The sequence below is a fragment of the Hyperolius riggenbachi genome, chromosome 12 (genome assembly GCF_040937935.1).
Source record: "Hyperolius riggenbachi isolate aHypRig1 chromosome 12, aHypRig1.pri, whole genome shotgun sequence".
Lineage (NCBI taxonomy): Eukaryota > Metazoa > Chordata > Amphibia > Anura > Hyperoliidae > Hyperolius > Hyperolius riggenbachi.
Window position 1 is genome coordinate 196197145 of NC_090657.1, and position 21656 is coordinate 196218800.

At 49.3% G+C, this 21656-nt stretch overlaps 1 protein-coding gene across 1 annotated transcript in view; it reads left to right on the forward strand.

The window, feature by feature from the left end:
- Positions 1-1379: 1379 nt before the first annotated feature.
- TSHZ2 (teashirt zinc finger homeobox 2) overlaps positions 1380-21656 on the forward strand; it is a 242326-nt gene continuing 222049 nt past the window's right edge. Inside the window, exons 1-3 of the mRNA XM_068263803.1 lie at positions 1380-1778; positions 4198-4278; positions 17152-17221. Coding sequence (XP_068119904.1) covers positions 17182-17221 — 40 coding nt within the window. The 5' untranslated portion in view covers positions 1380-1778; positions 4198-4278; positions 17152-17181. The remainder of the gene's footprint in view (positions 1779-4197; positions 4279-17151; positions 17222-21656) is intronic.

Sequence of the window (21656 nt, forward strand, 5' to 3'; positions counted from 1 at the left end):
TTGTCAAGAATAGCTGCATGCCTAGGATGCTAAGGAAAAAAAGATGGCAGCCTACAGATACCTGTAGGTATCTGCTTCAGATTCCTTTTATGGTTAACTTTTATGGTTATATTTAAAGCAAACCTGTCACAGAAGTTTGTAGGCTCCAGGGTCCACCCATTCCAGCTGCCAACGTTCCTCCGTTTCCCCGCCGCGGCTCACTTTTGTTTCTGGCAGTCGCTGTCCACTGCGCCTGCGCGGCCCTGGCTGCGCGCATCCTTGTTCACGCTCCCGTCGCTGGCAGCGCAGGTGCCGTAGAGAGATTGTTGTACTGTGCCTGTGCAGGTTGCTCCTGGTGCAGGGCCCTGGCATGCTCGTCCGAGAATGTGCACGGTCAGAGCCGTGCAGGCGCAGTAGACGTGAACAAAAGTGAGCCACAGCGGGGGAACGGAGGATTGTTCCAGGACGGCTGCAGGGGTCTGGAAGAAGCCCCAAGTAAGTTGTTTTGTTTTGTTTTTTTTAATCTCTTCAGGTCCGCTTTAAGGGCCATTGCACACCAACAAGCGCTAGCGTAATCGCAAACACTCATCGCTTTTTGAAGTTATTTTTCAGAGTGATTCTAGGCATGTGCCTAGCGATTTTCTAATCATTCCTTGCGATATTAGCGTTTTGGTGTAGTGTTTTTTATTTTTTGTTAAAGTAGAGCTAGAACTGAACAGCTTCTCTAACTAAAACCGCTTGGAAAATTGCTCGGTACTTATCTGTTAGCCGGGAGCATCCAGCAGGTGGCGCTAATTACTATTCCTCCTCCAGGCCGCCATGGATAGTAGGGAAAGATGTAACTCTGGTGGAGTTTTGTCGCCACCTAGAGGATGCGCCCGGGTAACAGATAAGTACCAATTGCTCTGATCTAGCGCTTTTCAGAGCGATTTTCCACTTTCCTGTACTTAACATTGAGGCTGAATCGCCTCAGAAATCAGCAGAAATGCTGCAGGACCCGAGTTTGCGTTTGGAAGGTAATCACATCACTCTGGAATGATCCATCACATTCTAATACATTAGCCAAGCGCTTTTAAGGGCTCGTTTCCACTATTGCGAATCCGCATGCGTCCAACGCATGCGGATTCGCACATGTAATGCAAGTGGATGGGCCTGTTTTCACTGTAGCATTTTTAAGGTGCGTTTTTTTTTTTCAGCGGTGAAAAAACGCACAAAAGAGCCGCAGAATTCGCCTGCGAGTGGAATGCATGCGAATCGCATGCAATGTATTTAATAGCGAAATCGCATTCGTTTTCCCCATGCGTTTTTTGCCGCGAATTCGCATAGGTACCAATGTAAATTCACACAGGCAGTGACATGGTTAAAATCGCATATACCCTCACCTATGCAAAAAACGCATGCAGAATCGCATCCGCATGCGATTTCATCAGCAGTGGAATCCAGGCGATTCCGCACCGCAATAGTGGAAACGAGCCCTAAAAGCTCTCAGAAGCGCTGTTGGTGTGCATCAGCTCTGAGATTGTATCATTAAAGGGCACATTAACTGCTTGAGGACCACAGGCTTACACCCCCCCTAGTGACCATGCCATTTTTTACAATTCAGCACACTGCAGCTTTTACACACGGCCATACAACTAAGCACACAAATGAATCTGCCCTCCTTTTCTTGCCACCAACACAGCTTTCTGTTGGTGGCATCTGATTGCTGCTGAGCCTGCTGTGACTTTTTTTTTTTTTCTTTTAAATGCCTGGAGCACAGCGAAACTGCAGCATGGGATCTCATAGACATCTAGGGGCTGGTAAGTACAGCTGCACTTGTGGTTTGTTTTGTTTTTTTACTACTACAGATAACAATTATGAGCTAGTGCAATGTAAGGGCTGGTTCACACTGGGGCGCTTTTCAGGGTTTTGCTGATAGCCGGCGATCAGCAAAAGCACTGTGCAAATGTATCCCTAGGGCAGTGTTTTAAACCTGTCCTTCTGACTCCCCAGCGGTGGATGTTCTGCAGGCAGCCTCACCTATGCACAAGTGTGGTAATCAGTGTCTCAGTTACATGGGATCCACCAAGCTGAGACACTACCCCACCTGTGCATAGGTGAGGCTGCCTGCACAACATGCACCGCTGGGGAGTCACAAGGACAGGTTTAACCACTTGCGCACTTAAACCTTAAGGCCTCTTACAGACATTGCGTTTGACGCGACGTTAAGGTCGCATAACGTGCCCCTAACGCAACGCAACGCATTGAAAGACTATAACTTGGACGTTATTTAGCCCGTTTGGTGCGCCGTTTTCGTCGCACAGTGATAGAACTAAATTGACGCATGCGTAAAAAAAAAACCGGAAAACATAACTGGACATGTGCAAACAGTCTAACGCAGCTAAAAACGTGTATAACGCACATGCTGCACTTTCATTTAACACGCAGCGTTAGACTCCAACGCAACGTCTGCACTGTGAACAGCCCATTGATTTTTCATTGCTGTAAGTTATTGTGCGTTACATGTTGTAATGTGCGACTTTAACGTCGCACTGTGAAAGAGCCCTAAAGGGAACCTTAAACTGAGAAGGATATGGATTTTTCCTTTTAAAATAATACCAGTTGCCGGGCTCTCCTGCTGATCCTGTGTCTGTAATACATTTAGCCACAGCCCCTGAACAAGCATGCAGATCCGGTGCTCTGACTGAAGTCAGACTGGATTAGCTGCATGCTTGTTTCAGGTATGTGATTCAGCCTCTACTGCAGCCAAAGAGATCAGCAGGACTGCCAGGCAACTGATATTGTTTAAAAAGGAAACATCCATCCACACCTCTCTGTTAAGGTTCCCTTTAAGGACCAGAGACTGCTGGTACCAAAAACTACAGCATACCGACAAATCACCGCACATACCCGCCGCTCTCCCACCGACCGCAGTTCACTCGCCCTCCGTCTATGGGCTCTATTCCTAAAACATTTGCGGTAAAAAAAATCTTGGAGGGAAAACACTGCAACGGTATTTTAGCTTTTGTGTGCTAATTCATAAAAATGTTTACACTTGCGATAAAAGGTCGGGGAATTCCCGCACTAAACTAGCTGGCTGAGTTGATACATTTTCTCTGTGTAGAGACAGTTACTATAAAGGAGGCAGCCCCAGCATCCCTTTACATGTGCATTTTAAAAAAAAACTGCCTCTGTTTGCCCTGAATCTGCGCTGAATCTGTCTAATAGTCTTTCTAAACAATCTAATTAATTGCCGCAGCTTAGAACTTCAAGAAATGTTACACATGCAGGCTTTCTGATGTACTAATGATCTGAAAACAGGTACCCAAGAGGTTAAAAAACACATCCTGGGTATTCGGGAAAGCCTTTTTTTGTTTTGTTCTCACTGCTGCTGCCTGGGAGGTCTGTCCCCATTAGCTTGGCTGTTATCCGCATGCTTATCTCCTTTTCTAAACAGCCGGTATTCTCCGGGTCCCAATTCTGCGTGCTCTAATCTTTATGAATTGACATGTAGTGACGTGTTGAGATAATCACCGCATAAGGCGGTAATTTCCCGCACTGCTCAGGAGTGTCAGCTTTTCATGTGGAAACAGCTTTTATACATGGTCGGTAAAGTCAGCTGTTTTGAGCATTACCGCATGTGGGAATGCTTTATGAATAGAGGCCTTTATGGCTGCAGAGCTCTCTGTGCCGGTCAGGAGCTGCTTTCATTGGCTCCTGCCCCTGTCTGTCAATGGGATTGGCTTACAGTGGTCATGTGGTCAGGAGCCAATTAGACAGCAGGGCGAGTAAACTGCAGCGGGAGAACGTGATGCGGTCGTTGTATTGGCCTGTATGTGCGGTTTCCGAAGCATTAAAGTCTACGTCCTGTCAGACCTGCAGCACCACCTGCAGGACATACATTTGTACTGCTTTGGTCCGGAAGCTGCCCTTTGGGCTTATTCTCACTGCAGCATTTGCATAAATTGCAAACTTGCTACATGCTGCATTTTGGGGGAATCAGGATGTGAGTCTCATTCTCTTGAATGGGAACCACAATCACAAATCGCAGCAAAATTTCATGCCACAAAAACTTGATGGAGATTCGCCCTCCGAGTGTGAACTCGCCCTAAGGCAATAGTTACATTGATGTTCTGTGCAGGGTTGTTGGAGAGCAGCCAATCTCCTCCAATGTGCACACTGTAATCATTCAGCCTGTGAGCAGGTGGTAATAATGTAACCTCTTCCTCCTCTTCACAGGGATTTCACAGCAGGACCTGAGCTGACCTATAGGAAGTCACTCTGCATAATGAGGCATTGTCAAGTCAGGAATGTGGGCAGGTAAGAGTTAATTGCTGAGCTTCTATCAGCAGAAGTCACTTGTAATACCTCCGCCATGAATGAAATACAGCTGGGACAAGGCATTACATTTCTGAGCTGAGGGGTGGGTGAGCAGCAGAGCAACTGAATGAACTGAGGGTGGTGAGGCGCTATGTGCATAGAAGGCACATCACACAGGCATGCAGGTTAAATGAGGTATGGGGGGAAGAGTGGCACCAGCATGGCATTATGCAGAGCACAGGTGGGAACAGGGCCGGCGCTACCATAGAGGCAAAGGAGGCAGCTGCCCCAGGGCCCCAGAGCTTGTAGGGGCCCCCAGTGGCTACAAGAGGGAAACATTTTTTTTCAAATCGGCCTTATAGTTTTTGAGAAAATCGATTTTAAAGTTTCAAAGGAAAAAAAAATACACATTTAAAAACCTGCCGACTTTAATGGTTATTAGCAAATCCACCTTAAATGCTAGAAACCCTATGTTTGCAGGATATGTTAAGGAGATCATTAGGAATAAGAGGAAAAAACAATTTTTCAAAAAGACCTTATAGTTTTTGAGAAAATCGATTTTAAAGTTTCGAAGGAAAAAAGTATACTTTTAAATGCGGTAAATGTCACTTTTAGTAGCAAACCTAACGGTAGTGTAATTTTACCTGCATCAAAAGAAAGCGCAATAAATTTCCTGACGGGGTTTCCAGTCGATACGCAGCCGCAGCGCTTTGGCCAGGGATCGCTATACAGCCGCAATATGGCTGTATGAAGATCCCTGGCATTTTTTCCTATTTTCCCAATTTTTTTTTATGTTTAGAGTGTGGGATTTTTTTTTTTTTTTAAAAATTGTGGGGTCCCCCCTCCTGTAACTTTTTAACCCCTTGTCCCCCATGCAGGCTGGGATAGCCAGAATGTGGAGCTCCGACCGATTGGGACTTCACACCCTGACTATACCAGCTGCAAAAAATGTCCCCTAATGCCGATTTTTGTTCTGTGGTACATGTTGGGGGGGCCCCCCAGGTTTATTTTGCCCTGGGGCCCCATTGTTGCTTAAACCGGCCCTCGGTGGGAACATTAAAGTTTTTTAAGTTCTTGTTCCCACTATAGGCATTTAGTTGCAAGGTGTTTTTTTTTTTTTTTTTTAATTTTTATTTTTTAAATTGTCTGTGCTCCGGACAAGCTTATAAAATTGCATGGGCATTTGTTTTGCATTAAATGGTCAATGAGGTTGATTCACTAACAGAAATAGCGCAAGTAATTTCCTGTTACTCGCGCTATTTCATCAGCGTGCCTTAAGCGTGCGCTAGTGGCCACGTAACAGGAGGTTACTAGCGCTATTTCATCAGCATGCCTTAAGCATGCGCTAGTGGCCACGTAACAGGCGGTTACTAGCGCTATTTCATCAGCGTGCGCTAGTGGCCACGTAACAGGAGGTTACTAGCGCTATTTCATCAGCGTGCCCTAGTGGCCACGTAACAGGAGGTTACTAGCGCTATTTCATCAGCGTGCACTAGTGGCCACGTAACAGGAGGTTACTAGCGCTATTTCATCAGCATGCCTTAAGCGTGCGCTAGTGGCCAGGTAACAGGCGGTTACTAGCGCTATTTCATCAGCGTGCGCTAGTGGCCATGTAACAGGAGGTTACTAGCGCTATTTCATCAGCGTGCCCTAGTGGCCACGTAACAGGAGGTTACTAGCGCTATTTCATCAGCGTGCACTAGTGGCCACGTAACAGGAGGTTACTAGCGCTATTTCATCAGCGTGCGCTAGTGGCCACGTAACAGGCGGTTACTAGCACTATTTCATCAGCGTGCGCTAGTGGCCATGTAACAGGAGGTTACTAGCGCTATTTCATCAGCGTGCCCTAGTGGCCACGTAACAGGAGGTTACTAGCGCTATTTCATCAGCGTGCACTAGTGGCCACGTAACAGGAGGTTACTAGCGCTATTTCATCAGCGTGAGCTAGTTGCCATGTAACAGGCAGTTACTAGCGCTATTTCATCAGCGTGCGCTAGTGGCCACGTAACAGGAGGTTACTAGCGCTATTTCATCAGCGTGCACTAGTGGCCACGTAACAGGAGGTTACTAGCGCTATTTCATCAGCGTGCACTAGTGGCCACGTAACAGGAGGTTACTAGCGCTATTTCATCAGCGTGCGCTAGTGGCCATGTAACAGGAGGTTACTAGCACTATTTCATCAGCGTGCACTAGTGGCCACGTAACAGGAGGTTACTAGCGCTATTCCATCAGCATGCCTTAAGCGTGCGCTAGTGGCCACGTAACAGGCGGTTACTAGCGCTATTTCATCAGCGTGCGCTAGTGGCCACGTAACAGGAGGTTACTAGCGCTATTTCATCAGCGTGCGCTAGTGGCCACGTAACAGGAGGTTACTAGCGCTATTTCATCAGCGTGCGCTAGTGGCCACGTAACAGGCGGTTACTAGCACTATTTCATCAGCGTGCGCTAGTGGCCACGTAACAGGAGGTTACTAGCGCTATTTCATCAGCGTGCACTAGTGGCCACGTAACAGGAGGTTACTAGCGCTATTTCATCAGCGTGCACTAGTGGCCATGTAACAGGAGGTTACTAGCGCTATTTCATCAGCATGCCTTAAGCGTGCGCTAGTGGCCAGGTAACAGGCGGTTACTAGCGCTATTTCATCAGCGTGCGCTAGTGGCCATGTAACAGGCGGTTACTAGCGCTATTTCATCAGCGTGCGCTAGTGGCCACGTAACAGGAGGTTACTAGCGCTATTTCATCAGCGTGCACTAGTGGCCACGTAACAGGAGGTTACTAGCGCTATTTCATCAGCGTGCACTAGTGGCCACGTAACAGGAGGTTACTAGCGCTATTTCATCAGCATGCCTTAAGCGTGCGCTAGTGGCCAGGTAACAGGCGGTTACTAGCGCTATTTCATCAGCGTGCACTAGTGGCCACGTAACAGGAGGTTACTAGCGCTATTTCATCAGCGTGCACTAGTGGCCATGTAACAGGAGGTTACTAGCACTATTTCATCAGCATGCCTTAAGCGTGCGCTAGTGGCCAGGTAACAGGCGGTTACTAGCGCTAATTCATCAGCGTGCGCTAGTGGCCACGTAACAGGAGGTTACTAGCGCTATTTCATCAGCGTGCACTAGTGGCCACGTAACAGGAGGTTACTAGCGCTATTTCATCAGCGTGCGCTAGTGGCCATGTAACAGGCGGTTACTAGCGCTATTTCATCAGCGTGCGCTAGTGGCCACGTAACAGGAGGTTACTAGCGCTATTTCATCAGCGTGCACTAGTGGCCACGTAACAGGAGGTTACTAGCGCTATTTCATCAGCGTGCACTAGTGGCCACGTAACAGGAGGTTACTAGCACTATTTCATCAGCATGCCTTAAGCGTGCGCTAGTGGCCAGGTAACAGGCGGTTACTAGCGCTATTTCATCAGCGTGCACTAGTGGCCACGTAACAGGAGGTTACTAGCGCTATTTCATCAGCGTGCACTAGTGGCCATGTAACAGGAGGTTACTAGCACTATTTCATCAGCATGCCTTAAGCGTGCGCTAGTGGCCAGGTAACAGGCGGTTACTAGCGCTATTTCATCAGCGTGCGCTAGTGGCCACGTAACAGGAGGTTACTAGCGCTATTTCATCAGCGTGCACTAGTGGCCACGTAACAGGAGGTTACTAGCGCTATTTCATCAGCGTGCGCTAGTGGCCATGTAACAGGCGGTTACTAGCGCTATTTCATCAGCGTGCGCTAGTGGCCACGTAACAGGAGGTTACTAGCGCTATTTCATCAGCGTGCACTAGTGGCCACGTAACAGGAGGTTACTAGCGCTATTTCATCAGCATGCCTTAAGCGTGCGCTAGTGGCCACGTAACAGGCGGTTACTAGCGCTATTTCATCAGCGTGCGCTAGTGGCCACGTAACAGGAGGTTACTAGTGCTATTTCATCAGCGTGCACTAGTGGCCACGTAACAGGAGGTTACTAGCGCTATTTCATCAGCGTGCACTAGTGGCCATGTAACAGGAGGTTACTAGCGCTATTTCATCAGCGTGCACTAGTGGCCATGTAACAGGAGGTTACTAGCGCTATTTCATCAGCGTGCACTAGTGGCCACGTAACAGGCGGTTACTAGCGCTATTTCATCAGCGTGCACTAGTGGCCATGTAACAGGAGGTTACTAGCACTATTTCATCAGCGTGCACTAGTAACAGGAGGTTACTAGCGCTATTCCATCAGCATGCCTTAAGCGTGCGCTAGTGGCCACGTAACAGGCGGTTACTAGCGCTATTTCATCAGCGTGCGCTAGTGGCCACGTAACAGGCGGTTACTAGCGCTATTTCATCAGCGTGCACTAGTGGCCACGTAACAGGAGGTTACTAGCGCTCAGTGAATGGCAGTTGATCCATATAACTGCCAAAAGAGTGTGCAGCGAGCAGGGAGGCTGGCCAGCATCTTTATATAAATCCTTTTCAAGGGGTATCTTTATAGAAAATAAAGGCCATACTAAGAATCCCCCATGAAGAGTTGGACTAGACTTAAACCTGTCGCTTCTGTCAGATTTCTACTACCTACTGTAAGTGACAGAAAGATGGGGGGAAAGTAATTTATGGCTCATTTTACTTCTTATTTGTATGTGTTAACATGTATTTTAAGTTTTACAATTTTTCGAGATAGTGGTCCTTTTTAGGTATTTATATACCGCCAACATATTTCGCAGTGCTGTACAGAGTATATTGTCTTGTCACTAACTATCCCTCAATGGGGCTCACAATCTAGTCACTACCATAGTCCCATGTCTATGTATTTATCGTGTAGTGCATGTATCATAGTCTAGGGCCAATTAACTTATCTGTATGCTTTTGGGATGTGGGAAGAATCCGGAGTGCCCAGAGGAAACCCACACAGACACGGGGAGAACATACAAACTCCTTGCAGATGTTGACTTGGCTGGGATTCGAACTGGGGACCCATAGCTGAGGTGAGAGTGCTAACCACTACACCACTGCGCTACCAGTGTTATCTATGCAAAAGAGCTTCTCTGCAGGGATGCTCATCTGGATCCGGGTACCCGGGTAAACCCAAGTATCCGACCATTTTTCCGCTATCTGGGTCGGATCTGGATTCCTGGGCCACTATCCGGATTCTATCCGGATAGCTAGCGGCATAATCCGGATACCCGTGGGTATCCGTCCAGATATCCGGATCCGGCTAGTGTAACTAGTAAGGAGATGATGTCATTGAGCCAATCAGAGGGCTCCCAGCAGAAGCCCTAGCAACCAATCACAGAGGGGAACCCTGGCCAGCCCCACCTGACCTCATTGAGCCAATCAGAGGCCTACCAGCCTAAGTCCTGGCACCCAATCACAGAAGGGAACCCTGGCCAGCCCCCCTGTATAGTAAGGAGGGCTGGCATGGTGAGACAGATCGTCCTTGCTTGTGTGGCTGGCTGCTCACTGACAGACTTGTTCCAGTGCTGTATATACAGTGATAAACCTAAAGCTTTGAGTGCTAAACATCTTCACTACGCTATTGTTCTATTGTTTTTTTTTTTTTTTTTTAGCTAGCTAGCTTGTAATTGTTTGCTTTCATTCACTCAGTTAGGTCCTGTCTGTGTCTGTGTAGGCCAGCAGGGCAGTATAGGGAATAGGAGGATTACTGTGTTATTGTATTGTAGTTAGTACTGCAGTTAGTTGCTATGGCGGCGGCCTGGCGGGTACACACGGTGCGTTCCCGCACTCGATTTCCCTCTCGATTCCCGTTGACTCGATTATTTCCGACATGTCCGATTTGCGTTTCGATGGATCGTTAGGTCGATTCGCATGTAAAGTATGCCATATCGACCTAACGATCCATTGAAACGCAAATCGGACATGTCGGAAATAATCGAGTCGACGGGAATCGAGCGGGAAATCGAGTGCAGGAACGCACCGTGTGTACCCGCCAGGCCGCCACCATAACACAGTGTGCACTGTCTGTCCTCTACTCTGCGGTCTGTCACTCTGTGCTGATTTGATGTAAAGTCCAACCCCGATTTTATTAAAGTAAAAGTACCCCACATCATCTGGTGACATCATCACGTATAAGTTGTACTATGTCTGCTGGCAACATCACAGCCACCCTCAGAAGGTCTGCCGTGTCAGTGTCGACCCCAGCGGGCAGCCTACCCTCTGTCAGTGAGCTTTTCGCTCCAGGTGCCACGATTGAACTCAGGGCTGTTAGCCGCAAGGAGTTTGAGGAGGATGTTCTGGGTTTTGAGGGGGGGGGGTATGATGTTGATAATGGGATGAAGGACCGTGACTACCATCCACAGGATGGGGATGTCAGCTCTGACTCTGAGGAGGAGGATGCGTCGGTGGGTTTGGCATGGAGGATCAGCATTGCAGACAGTGGCCGTGGAATGCGGGACCCACCACATCCTTCTGCTGCTACCACCAGCCGCACCACTCAACCCCCAACCGCCACAGGGAGAAAAGTTGCAGCATCCCATTCTGGCCACAGGAGAATCTTCACCTCCCCAATCTGGCCGCCCCGGTGCCACAGGCCACTGCTGCTGATATACCTATAGTCAACCCAAAACACAATTGCGGTGTCATTTTTTTTGGAGGTGTCTGGGCTGAAAACTGTCATGTCCCAGTTGTGCGATTGGACTTTGGACACAATGTGGGCTGCACGACCGCTGTCTGGAACCTAGTCCTGATGTTAATTGACAGCTTTTTTTTTTTTTTTTTTTCATTTTATGTCCACCAAATAATTAATTACTATTTCCCTTTAAAAAAAAATGATGCTACATGCATCATTTACCCTAAAAACCATTTTAAAGCTATTTAAAGGGCACTTCCGGGTTTTCTATCCGGATACCCGAATAGGTCGGGTACTCGCGGGTAATTTGGTCGGATATCCGCAAGGTCGGATCCGGATACCCGGATATCTGGGTAATAAAAAGCACTACCCGAGCACCCCTGCTTCTCTGAGCTATTCCACCCAACTTGGGTCAAACACATTGCTGTTTTCTGAAGCACTTAAAAGAGGTTTTACAACGGGAAAGTTCAAAGGGTCATTATTTCTGCTTTGTTTTGTAGGTTGAAGAAAGTAAATGTATGATATAATGAATTGTATGTGTAGTACAGCTTAGAAATAGAACATTAGTAGCGAATAAATAATTTTCATATTGTTTTCCAGTACAGAAAGAGTTAAAGGGAACTAGAAATAAGTTACTTCACTTACCTGGGGCTTCTGCTAGCCCCCATGCAGCCTCCCTGTGCCTGCGCCGGTACTGAAGGAACCTCCAGTCCCTCAGCTCACTTTTGGTTCTGGCAGTCAACGGACACTGCGCCTTCACGGGCATGGCCACGCACGTCCCGCGCAGACGCAGTAGGGATCTTCTCGTACTGCACCTGCACAAGATGCTGCTGGCGATGGGAATGAGGACGTGCGTGGCAGGTCCACGCAGGCACAGTGGCCATTAACTTTCATGTCAGAAGGTTCATGAAGCACAAGGCTGGAAGTGACAGGTCACTATCTGACATCAGGCTGGGCAGCAAATGACAGGGAAGTGGTTAGTAGCTGGAGAAGGCAGTGGCCTGAAAGAAGAGAGTGGAGGAGGATTATTGGCTGTGCGCAGGTCAGGAAGTGGCAGGAGGCACAGGATAGAGGCAGGGTGCAGGAGACACAAGAGCAGAGTGGAAGCAGGGGATGTGATGTGGAGAGTGGGAGAGGCAGGTGATAGTAGCAGAAGGCACAGGACAATATCTGGAGGAAACTGAAGACAGAAGGTGGAAAGGCAGAGGATAGCAGCTGGAAATACAGGATAATATCTGGGGGTTCAGTGATGCAGGGGGTGTGGCTGGAAGTGGAGACAGTGTGGATAGTAGCTGGAAGCAGGAGTCACAAGGCAGAGGACAGAAGGCCCAGTAGCTGCAGGCAGGAGGGATGGGATAATATCTGGGGGTTCAGTGAGGCAGGGGGAGTGGCTGGAAGTGGAGACGGTGTGGATAGTAGCTGGAAGCAGGAGTCACCAGGCAGAGGACAGAAGGCCCAGTATCTGCAGGCAGGAGGGATGGGATAATATCTGGGAGTTCAGTGAGGCAGGGGGAGTGGCTGGAAGTGAAGACTGTGGATAGTAGCTGGAAGCAGGTGAAGTGAAGAGTGGTAAAGCAGGGGATAGTAGCTGGAGGTGGAGAGCAATAAGGCAGGGGTAGTAACTGGAGGTGGATAGTGGTAAGCAGAGGACAGGAGCTGGAAGTGAAGAATGGTAAGGTAGGGATGTTAGCTGGAGGTGGAGAGCAGTAAGGCAGGGGTAGTAGCTGGAGAGCAGTAAGGCAGGGGTAGTAGCTGGAGAGCAGTAAGGCAGGGGTAGTAGCTGGAGATGGAGAGCAGTAAGGCAGGGGGTAGTAGCTGGAGATGGAGAGCAGTAAGGCAGGGGGTAGTAGCTGGAGATGGAGAGCAGTAAGGCAGGGGGTAGTAGCTGGAGGTGGAGAGCAGTAAGGCAGGGGGTAGTAGCTGGAGATGGAGAGCAGTAAGGCAGGGATAGTAGCTGGAGGTAGAGAGTGGTATGGCAGGGGATAGTAGCTGGAGGTGGAGAGTGGTATGGCAGGGGATAGTAGCTGGAGGTGGAGAGCAATAAGGCAGGGATAGTAGCTGGAAGTGGAGAGAGTTAAGGCAGGGGACAGGAGGTGGAAAGCGGTAAGGCAGGGGACAGGAGGTGGACAGCGGTAAGGCAGGGGACAGGAGGTGGACAGCGGTAAGGCAGGGGACAGGAGGTGGACAGCGGTAAGGCAGGGGACAGGAGGTGGACAGCGATAAGGCAGGGGACAGGAGGTGGACAGCGGTAAGGCAGGGGACAGGAGCTGGAAAGCTGTAAGGCAGGGGACAGGAGCTGGATAGCAGTAATGTAGGGGATAGTAGCTGCAGGTGAAGAGCAGTAAGACAGAGGATAGTAGCTGTAAATGGAGAGCATTAAGGCAGAGGACAGGATCTGGATGTGGAGAGCATAATGCCAGGGGTAAGTAGCTGGAGAGCAGTTAGACAGAGGATAGTAGCTGGAGAGCGGTAAGGCAGGGGATAGTAAGGCACAGGATAGTATCTGGCAGAGGGCTGGAGGGGGAGACGCTGGGGACAGAGCCTGGAAGCAGGAGGCACAGGATAGTCTCTGGCAGAGGGCTAGAGAGGGGAGACGCTGGGGACAGAGGCTGGAAGCAGGAGGCACAGGATAGTCTCTGGCAGAGGGCTGGAGGGGGAGACGCTGGGGACAGAGCCTGGAAGCAGGAGGCACAGGATAGTATCTGGCAGAGGCAGAAGGTAGAGAGGGGAGACGGTGGGGACAGAGGCTGGAAGCAGGAGGCACAGGATACTATCTGGCAGAGGCAGAAGGTAGAGAGGGGAGAAGGTGGGGACAGAGGCTGGAAGCAGGAGGCACAGGATAGTATCTGGCAGAAGCAGAAGGTAGAGAGGGGAGACGGTGGGGACAGAGGCTGGAAGCAGGAGGCACAGGATAGTCTCTGGCAGAGGCAGAAGGTAGACAGGGGAGATGGTGGGGACAGAGGCTGGAAGCAGGAGGCACAGGATACTATCTGGCAGAGGCAGAAGGTAGAGAGGGGAGACGGTGGGGACAGAGGCTGGAAGCAGGAGGCACAGGATACTATCTGGCAGAGGCAGAAGGTAGAGAGGGGAGACGCTGGGGACAGAGGCTGGAAGCAGGAGGCACAGGATAGTCTCTGGCAGAGGGCTGGAGAGGGGAGACGCTGGGGACAGAGGCTGGAAGCAGGAGGCACAGGATAGTAGCTGGCAGAGGCAGAAGGTAGAGAGGGGAGACGGTGGGGACAGAGGCTGGAAGCAGGAGGCACAGGATAGTATCTGGCAGAGGCAGAAGGTAGAGAGGGGAGATGGTGGGGACAGAGGCTGGAAGCAGGAGGCACAGGATACTATCTGGCAGAGGGCTGGAGAGGGGAGATGCTGGGGACAGAGGCTGGAAGCAGGAGGCACAGGATAGTCTCCGGCAGAGGGCTGGAGAGGGGAGGCGCTAGGGACAGAGGCTGGAAGCAGGAGGCACAGGTTAGTATCTGGCAGAGGGCTGGAGGGGGAGAGGAGAGACGCTGGGGACAGAGGCTGGAAGTGGGAGGCACAGGATAGTATATGGCAGAGGGCTGTAGGTGGAGACACTGGGGACAGAGGCTGGAAGCAGGAGGCACAGGGATAGTGTCTGGAAGAGGCAGAGGGCTGGGGGTGGAGAGCAGAGATGCTGGGGACAGAGGCTGGAAGCAGGAGGCACAGGATAGTTTCTTGCAGAGGGCTGGAGGAAAAGGGGGAGACACTGGGGACAGAGGCTGGAAGCAGGAGGCACAGGATAGTTTCTGGCAGAGGGCTGGTGGAAAAGGGGGAGACGCTGGGAACAGAAGCTGGAAGCAGGAGGCACAGGATAGTTTCTGGCAGAGGGCTGGCGGAAAAGGGGGAGACGCTGGGGACAGAGGCTGGAAGCAGGAGGCACAGGATAGTCTCTGGCAGAGGGCTGGAGAGGCTGGGTACAGAGGCTGGAAGCAGGAGGCACAGGATAGTTTCTGGCAGAGGGCTGGAGAGGGGAGACGCTGGGGACAGAGGCTGGAAGCAGGAGGCACAGGATAGTATCTGGCAGAGGGCTGAAGTGGGGAGACGCTGGGGACAGAGGCTGGAAGCAGGAGGCACAGGATAGTCTCTGGCCGAGGGCTGGAGGGGGAGACACTAGGGAAAGAGGCTAGAAGCAGGAGGAACAGGATAGCATCTGGCAGAGGGCTGGGTATAGAGGCTGGAAGCAGGAGTCACAGGATAGTTTCTGGCAGAGGGCTGGAGAGGCTGGGTACAGAGGCTGGAAGCAGGAGGCACAGGATAGTCTCTGGCAGAGGGCTGGAGAGGGGAGACGCTGGGGACAGAGGCTGGAAGCAGGAGGCACAGGATAGTCTCTGGCAGAGGGCTGGAGAGGCTGGGTACAGAGGCTGGAAGCAGGAGTCACAGGATAGTATCTGGCCGAGGGCTGGAGGGGGAGACACTAGGGACAGAGGCTAGAAGCAGGAGGCACAGGATAGTCTCTGGCAGAGGGCTGGAGAGGGGAGACGCTAGGTATAGAGGCTGGAAGCAGGAGTCACAGGATAGTCTCTGGCAGAGGGCTGGAGAGGCTGGGTACAGAGGCTGGAAGCAGGAGTCACAGGATAGTCTCTGGCCGAGGGCTGGAGGGGGAGACACTAGGGACAGAGGCTAGAAGCAGGAGGCACAGGATAGCATCTGGCAGAGGGCTGGGTATAGAGGCTGGAAGCAGGAGTCACAGGATAGTCTCTGGTAGAGGGCTGGAGAGGCTGGGTACAGAGGCTGGAAGCAGGAGTCACAGGATAGTCTCTGGCCGAGGGGCTGGAGGGGGAGACACTAGGGACAGAGGCTAGAAGCAGGAGGCACAGGATAGCATCTGGCAGAGGGCTGGGTATAGAGGCTGGAAGCAGGAGGCACAGGATAGTCTCTGGCAGAGGGCTGGAGAGGGGAGACGCTGGGGACAGAGGCTAGAAGCAGGAGGCACAGGATAGTCTCTGGCAGAGGGCTGGAGAGGGGAGAGCTGGGGACAGAGGCTGGAAGCAGGAGGCACAGGATAGTCTCTGGCAAAGGGCTGGGGAGGGGAGACGCTGGGGACAGAGGCTGGAAGCAGGAGGCACAGGATAGTCTCTGGCAGAGGGCTGGAGAGGCTGGGTACAGAGGCTGGAAGCAGGAGTCACAGGATAGTCTCTGGCCGAGGGCTGGAGGGGGAGACACTAGGGACAGAGGCTAGAAGCAGGAGGCACAGGATAGTCTCTGGCAGAGGGCTGGAGAGGGGAGACGCTAGGTATAGAGGCTGGAAGCAGGAGTCACAGGATAGCATCTGGCAGAGGGCTGGGTACAGAGGCTGGAAGCAGGAGGCACAGGATAGTCTCTGGCAGAGGGCTGGGTACAGAGGCTGGAAGCAGGAGGCACAGGATAGTCTCTGGCAGAGGGCTGGAGAGGGGAGACGCTGGGTATAGAGGCTGGAAGCAGGAGTCACAGGATAGTCTCTGGCAGAGGGCTGGAGAGGCTAGGTTCAGAGGCTGGAAGCAGGAGGCACAGGATAGTCTCTGGCAGAGGGCTGGAGAGGCTGGGTACAGAGGCTGGAAGCAGGAGGCACAGGATAGTCTCTGGCAGAGGGCTGGAGAGGGGAGACGCTAAGTATAGAGGCTGGAAGCAGGAGGCACAGGATAGTCTCTGGCAGAGGGCTGGGTACAGAGAGGCTGGAAGCAGGAGGCACAGGATAGTCTCTGGCAGAGGGCTGGAGAGGCTAGGTTCAGAGGCTGGAAGCAGGAGGCACAGGATAGTCTCTGGCAGAGGGCTGGAGAGGCTGGGTACAGAGGCTGGAAGCAGGAGGCACAGGATAGTCTCTGGCAGAGGCAGAGGGCTGGAGAGGGGAGACGCTGGGTATAGAGGCTGGAAGCAGGAGGCACAGGATAGTATCTGGTTGTGGCTGAGGCAGAGGGCTGGAGGTGGAGAGCGGAGAGGAGTCGCTGGCTGTCATCAGGTCAGGGGGAGGAGTTTAGTAATGTTCAGTTTGTAGAGTAGATGGATGTCGGCTGCCGCTGTGTGATAGAAGAGACGCCTCTCCTCCCTGCCCATCTCACTCCCAGCCTGGCATCTGACAGCAGCAGCGGTGCCCCTGCCCTCCTCTCTCCCAGCACCTCCACCTCCCCTCTGCACCAGGGAGAGGGGGGGTCCCGGGATTATTGTCACCCTGCGGATGATCAGCAGCAGCAGCACGCTGAGGACACTGTGCACATCCACTGAAGAGGAGGAGAGGGGGAGACTCAGGCACATCGCACTCAAGGCAATCTGTTTCCTCTCTTGTTTTCCATGACTTGTTTGCTGTGACCTGGATTGAAGAAGAGAGCTGCTAGGATAGGAAGAGGCGACATGCCCAGGAGGAAGCAGCAGGCACCAAAACGGGCAGCAGGTAAGAGCGAGTCTCCTATCACCCCCACCCTCCCCATAAATCTCATTTTCTCATGACCCCCCCACCCCCTTCCCCTCCAGATCTGTCTCTTCCCTCAGCTGTTCCTGATCATCTATAACACTCTCCATGCTTCTGCCCATCTGCTGCCTCTTCTCTTCAACTTTTCCCTTCTCCCAAGTCTGCAGCAACTTTGTGCTCCTTGTTTGGGGGGGTGACAGAGCCTCCTGGCTGCCTGCACTCTCTGCTGTCTTCCTGTGTAGCTGATGCACTTCTGTCATTCCCATGTGACTTGCCTTTTGATTGACATTGATTTATAAAGATATAAATCCTTTTTTTTTTCTGAGCAGCCCAGGTCCCTGTCATAGAGCAGAAATCACATTAAGCATATCATCGCTTAATACTTCCTGTTACTTATACAGACTGCTCTGTGTTGTCCAGAGCCCAGGCGCTCTCATGTCCCCCTTCCCCATAGATCTACTGTAAATCTCATAAAGAGTTGCCCTTTAAGCCAGTTAATTGCTGTACTAAGAATAAAATGAGGCTGGGTATTGCCTTGCAGATTCCCCCCCCTCCTTGTTATGTTATTTTTTTGTTGTTGTTGCTCTGTGTTTGTGTGTTTGGCTGCCTGCCGCACCCAGTGGAAAATGCTCCTTCCAGATGATTGCCAGCTTTGATTTGACACATGATTGATCACCTGTCATGTGGCTGCGTTTGATCTCTTTATTCTTGATCAGTATCAATAAATCATTTGCCATGGTAACTGGAGAGGCACTGACGCAAGCGCTGCCCTCTCCGTTCCCTCACCCAGACCCGCACAATTATTATCTTGTTTGTCTCTTGTATGTGGGTGTCTTTTATTTTTTGTTCTCTCTGTTTGTTTTTTGTAGTCGCTGCTTTTTGCTGGAAGCATCAACTAAATCTTGCTTTGTAGAGGTTACAGAACCCAGTGTCTACTATTCTTTCCTGACACTTATTCCTGTTTTACAAAAATTCAGCGCCAGGATGTGCCCGGGCTGTGCCAGCCTTAGGCCTGAGCTCGAGTTAATAAAAAAAAATGGTCTGTACCTCAACATGATTTAATCTGGTTGCTGTTTAGGAGACGTGGGTCTCTTATAGGTCGAATTAGTTAAAATTCACATTTTTTTTGTCAACTTGAAAACTTTTAGCATACCCAGACAGCTCATGTTGACCCAGAACCCACTAGAAAAGTGTAAGGAGCTAAAAGAGACCAAACAATCTTCATGCGTGTAACTTGTGAGTAGATTTTTAAAAGCCCTCAATCTACCACCTTTTATGAAGAAAAGAAAAAAAAGTTCATTAAGAAATGTGACTAGTCTGTGTTTTCTTGTTAACGCCTCTGTTATTTAATAGTCAGAAGATCGAGGAGTGTGAATTCTTCTGGGTGGAAATTATAAAGCATGTGCCTTTTCTGTATTTTTTCCTGCTTAGGCTCAGACGCGCCATGTAAGTTGGTTTTAATTAGCAGGCTCAGGGAAACATGGCCATGTCATTAATGGCACAACTAAAGCTAGGTTTTTAAAGCTTTATGGCTTATTTTCTCAGGATAATGGGATGATCATGCCAGGTAGGCAGACTGATGACCCTGTTGTGAATCTATGACGTCGGTGTGCAGTTGCCATAACCGTCATTTTTCTTTCTTTATATATGTACTTTATCCATGCACTTGGATGTTACAAATACCCCTGTGTGTCCCATTGATAAATTCCACTAGTCTACGGCAATATGGAAATTGGTCAGTTTTACGTTAACTTTGCTGAGAGCATACATTTGATTATTCCTCAACAGAAGGAGGCTATAGGTTAAATCGCAAACACAACAAAAAAATCATAATTAGACTTTGAGAAGGTTCAGACCTTTATCTTTTATTTATATTAAAATGTTAAGTTTTTTTTATTTTTGTTTTTTTCCTCCTTCCTTTTTTTTTGATCTTTTTGAAAAAGTTTGAATAAGCGATGACTGCTGTGCTGTCACCGGCTGCACTGACCATTAAACTCAAAATTAACCCAGGAAGGTTAAACAGACACTGAAGTCATTAAGTTGGTTAGAAATTAAATTGTGTGTCTAGCAGCTCGTAGTCGCAGGATGTGAACCTAGTGCTTTGATTAATGAATAAGCTGCAGGTTTTCGGGTGAGTGGAGCAGATGGAAGTGAGGTGTGGAGGACGGTGATGCTGGGTGAGGACGTATGGTGGAACGGTGTACGCAGACAATGATGCTTTTTCTGTTTTTGATGTTGGTGAAAAATACAGGGGCTGCCCCGTAATTAGATCTTGTGGCTTTAATTATAATGGCGGCGGATTTGGTGGAAGAAGGAAAATATACCCTAACATGGTGAACGCATAATAACCGCTTGTATTTATTGGCAAAATTGTTTTCTTCTTCCATGCTCTTAAGTGTTTCAGCTCTGCCAAACGGCCCTTTTCAAAATTAATATGTTCCAATCAAGTGTTTGTTTTTGTTTTTTTGTTTGTTTTTTTTAATTTTCTCACTGCCTCTTTTTTTTTTTTTTTTTTTTTTATATCCAAAAAGAACGTTACAGCTGCTACCGTTCAGAACGCAAACGATCGCTGTTTTCTGTGACGTAGGGACAACCCGAAGCCTATAATTTCAGGATTACACAAACGCATGCAAATATATTCACGCAGTGGGCTAGTTTGATTCCACTGAAGTAAATTGATGCAAACACCACACCGCTAAAATCACAGTGCTCACGCTGTGAATATTTTATGAGCTACTTTCAAGGAAGGGAGAAAAAGGAAAAAAAAAATACAAAACAGGGGGACAACTTGGTGTCTGGGGTAGAGTTGGGCATTAACCCCCTAGCTGCCGCAGGCTCTCTCGTGCCTGTACGCTGACAGCCCCCGGGCGCCCCGGAGGCTTTGACGTTTGTTGTCATACACGCGCGGAATCGGTGGGTGAACAGGAAGATAATTAAGCCTTCGCGGCTACCTGCAATATGTTTCTGATGTAAAGTGAAGGTATGGCGCTCACTAACAGACACATCATAATTAAGAAGGCTTCGTTAAGACGCCGCATATCGCTAGGCGCTCTTCGCAAGCCGAGGGCCTTAATGCATTTCTGTCAGAGGAAACAGACAGGCCTGATGATTTTATAAAGTGCGTGAACGGGAAGGTATCAATTATATATGTAGAGTCAGTTTATTTACAACAGCATTGCAAAATGCCATCAATGTAAAGATCAGTAATGTCATACATGTGCAGAATATGTAACCGCACACTGTGGACACGCACACACACACACAATAAATATATATATATATATATATATATATATATATATATATATATATATATATATATTGCATATGCTCATAAAATAATTTTTTATTTAGATCATCCCTCCAAAAACTTTTTATTTAATACAGATCTAAATGGAGGAAAAAATACACCTTGAGCCACAGATTCCCCTTACCCTGATATTTAAGAATGGACTACAATATGCAGCACTGATGGAGAAAGAAGAAGAAAATAAAATAAAAATAAATATGTGTGCTTTCGTACTGTACCACATTTACCATATTTTAGAGAGCTGGTACTTTTATTTGCCATCTCTTGAATAGTCAGGTTTGGCTTTAATAACACAGCTGTCCTTCAATGGAAGAGGTGTCGCTGCATAATTCTAATTAATCATTTGTGTGACTACAGACTGATCAAAAGAACACATAAGAATTTTTAGACTGTGTGTTTGCATTAAGTATTCTAGCTGTGAGCGAGATACCCCCCCCCCCCCCAACTTTAATGTGCCCCTAGGCAAGTGCCTTCTAGTGCTTAAGTGAATTTAGCGCTGTGATTGGCACGGAGGATTTCTAGCCAAGATGCCTGTTGCCGAGCTATGGAGGAAATCGTGCAGCCTCATTATCAGCCACCCTAATTGAATCTCCCACATGAAGTCCATCTTGTTTGGTGCCTATGCATCTCATCATGTGTAGACCGAGGAGATGGGAAGGCAGGAGGAAAATGCTAAGCTTGGCGCTCTTGACATAATGGAATGCGGCTCGCCATTAATTAAGGTGTAAAGTGGAGCAGTAATGTTGTAGTTAGAGGAGCTCTCGCGTAGACATGGGAGGAGGCCATATTGTGGGCAGTGCTTAAACGCTTAAAGCGGCGCCATGTTGGGCTGCAGGTAGCACAGAAGCGTAAATAACCGACCGTGCGGTGTCGCAACTTTCTGTGACAAAGAGAGGCTTTATTTTTATATAAGCAAAACACTTTCCGAGGCACGTTTTGGAGACTCCTGGTACATTTTCTACTGTGGCATCTCTTTAAATGGAACCATTGAGTGGAATGCTACAGACTAGTATTGAGCAACACATTCTTCTAACATGCAAATTACCACCCACCCGGGAAGATAGAGATATCAAGCCAGTCAACACGGGTCAGACCTTGCAGCTGTTT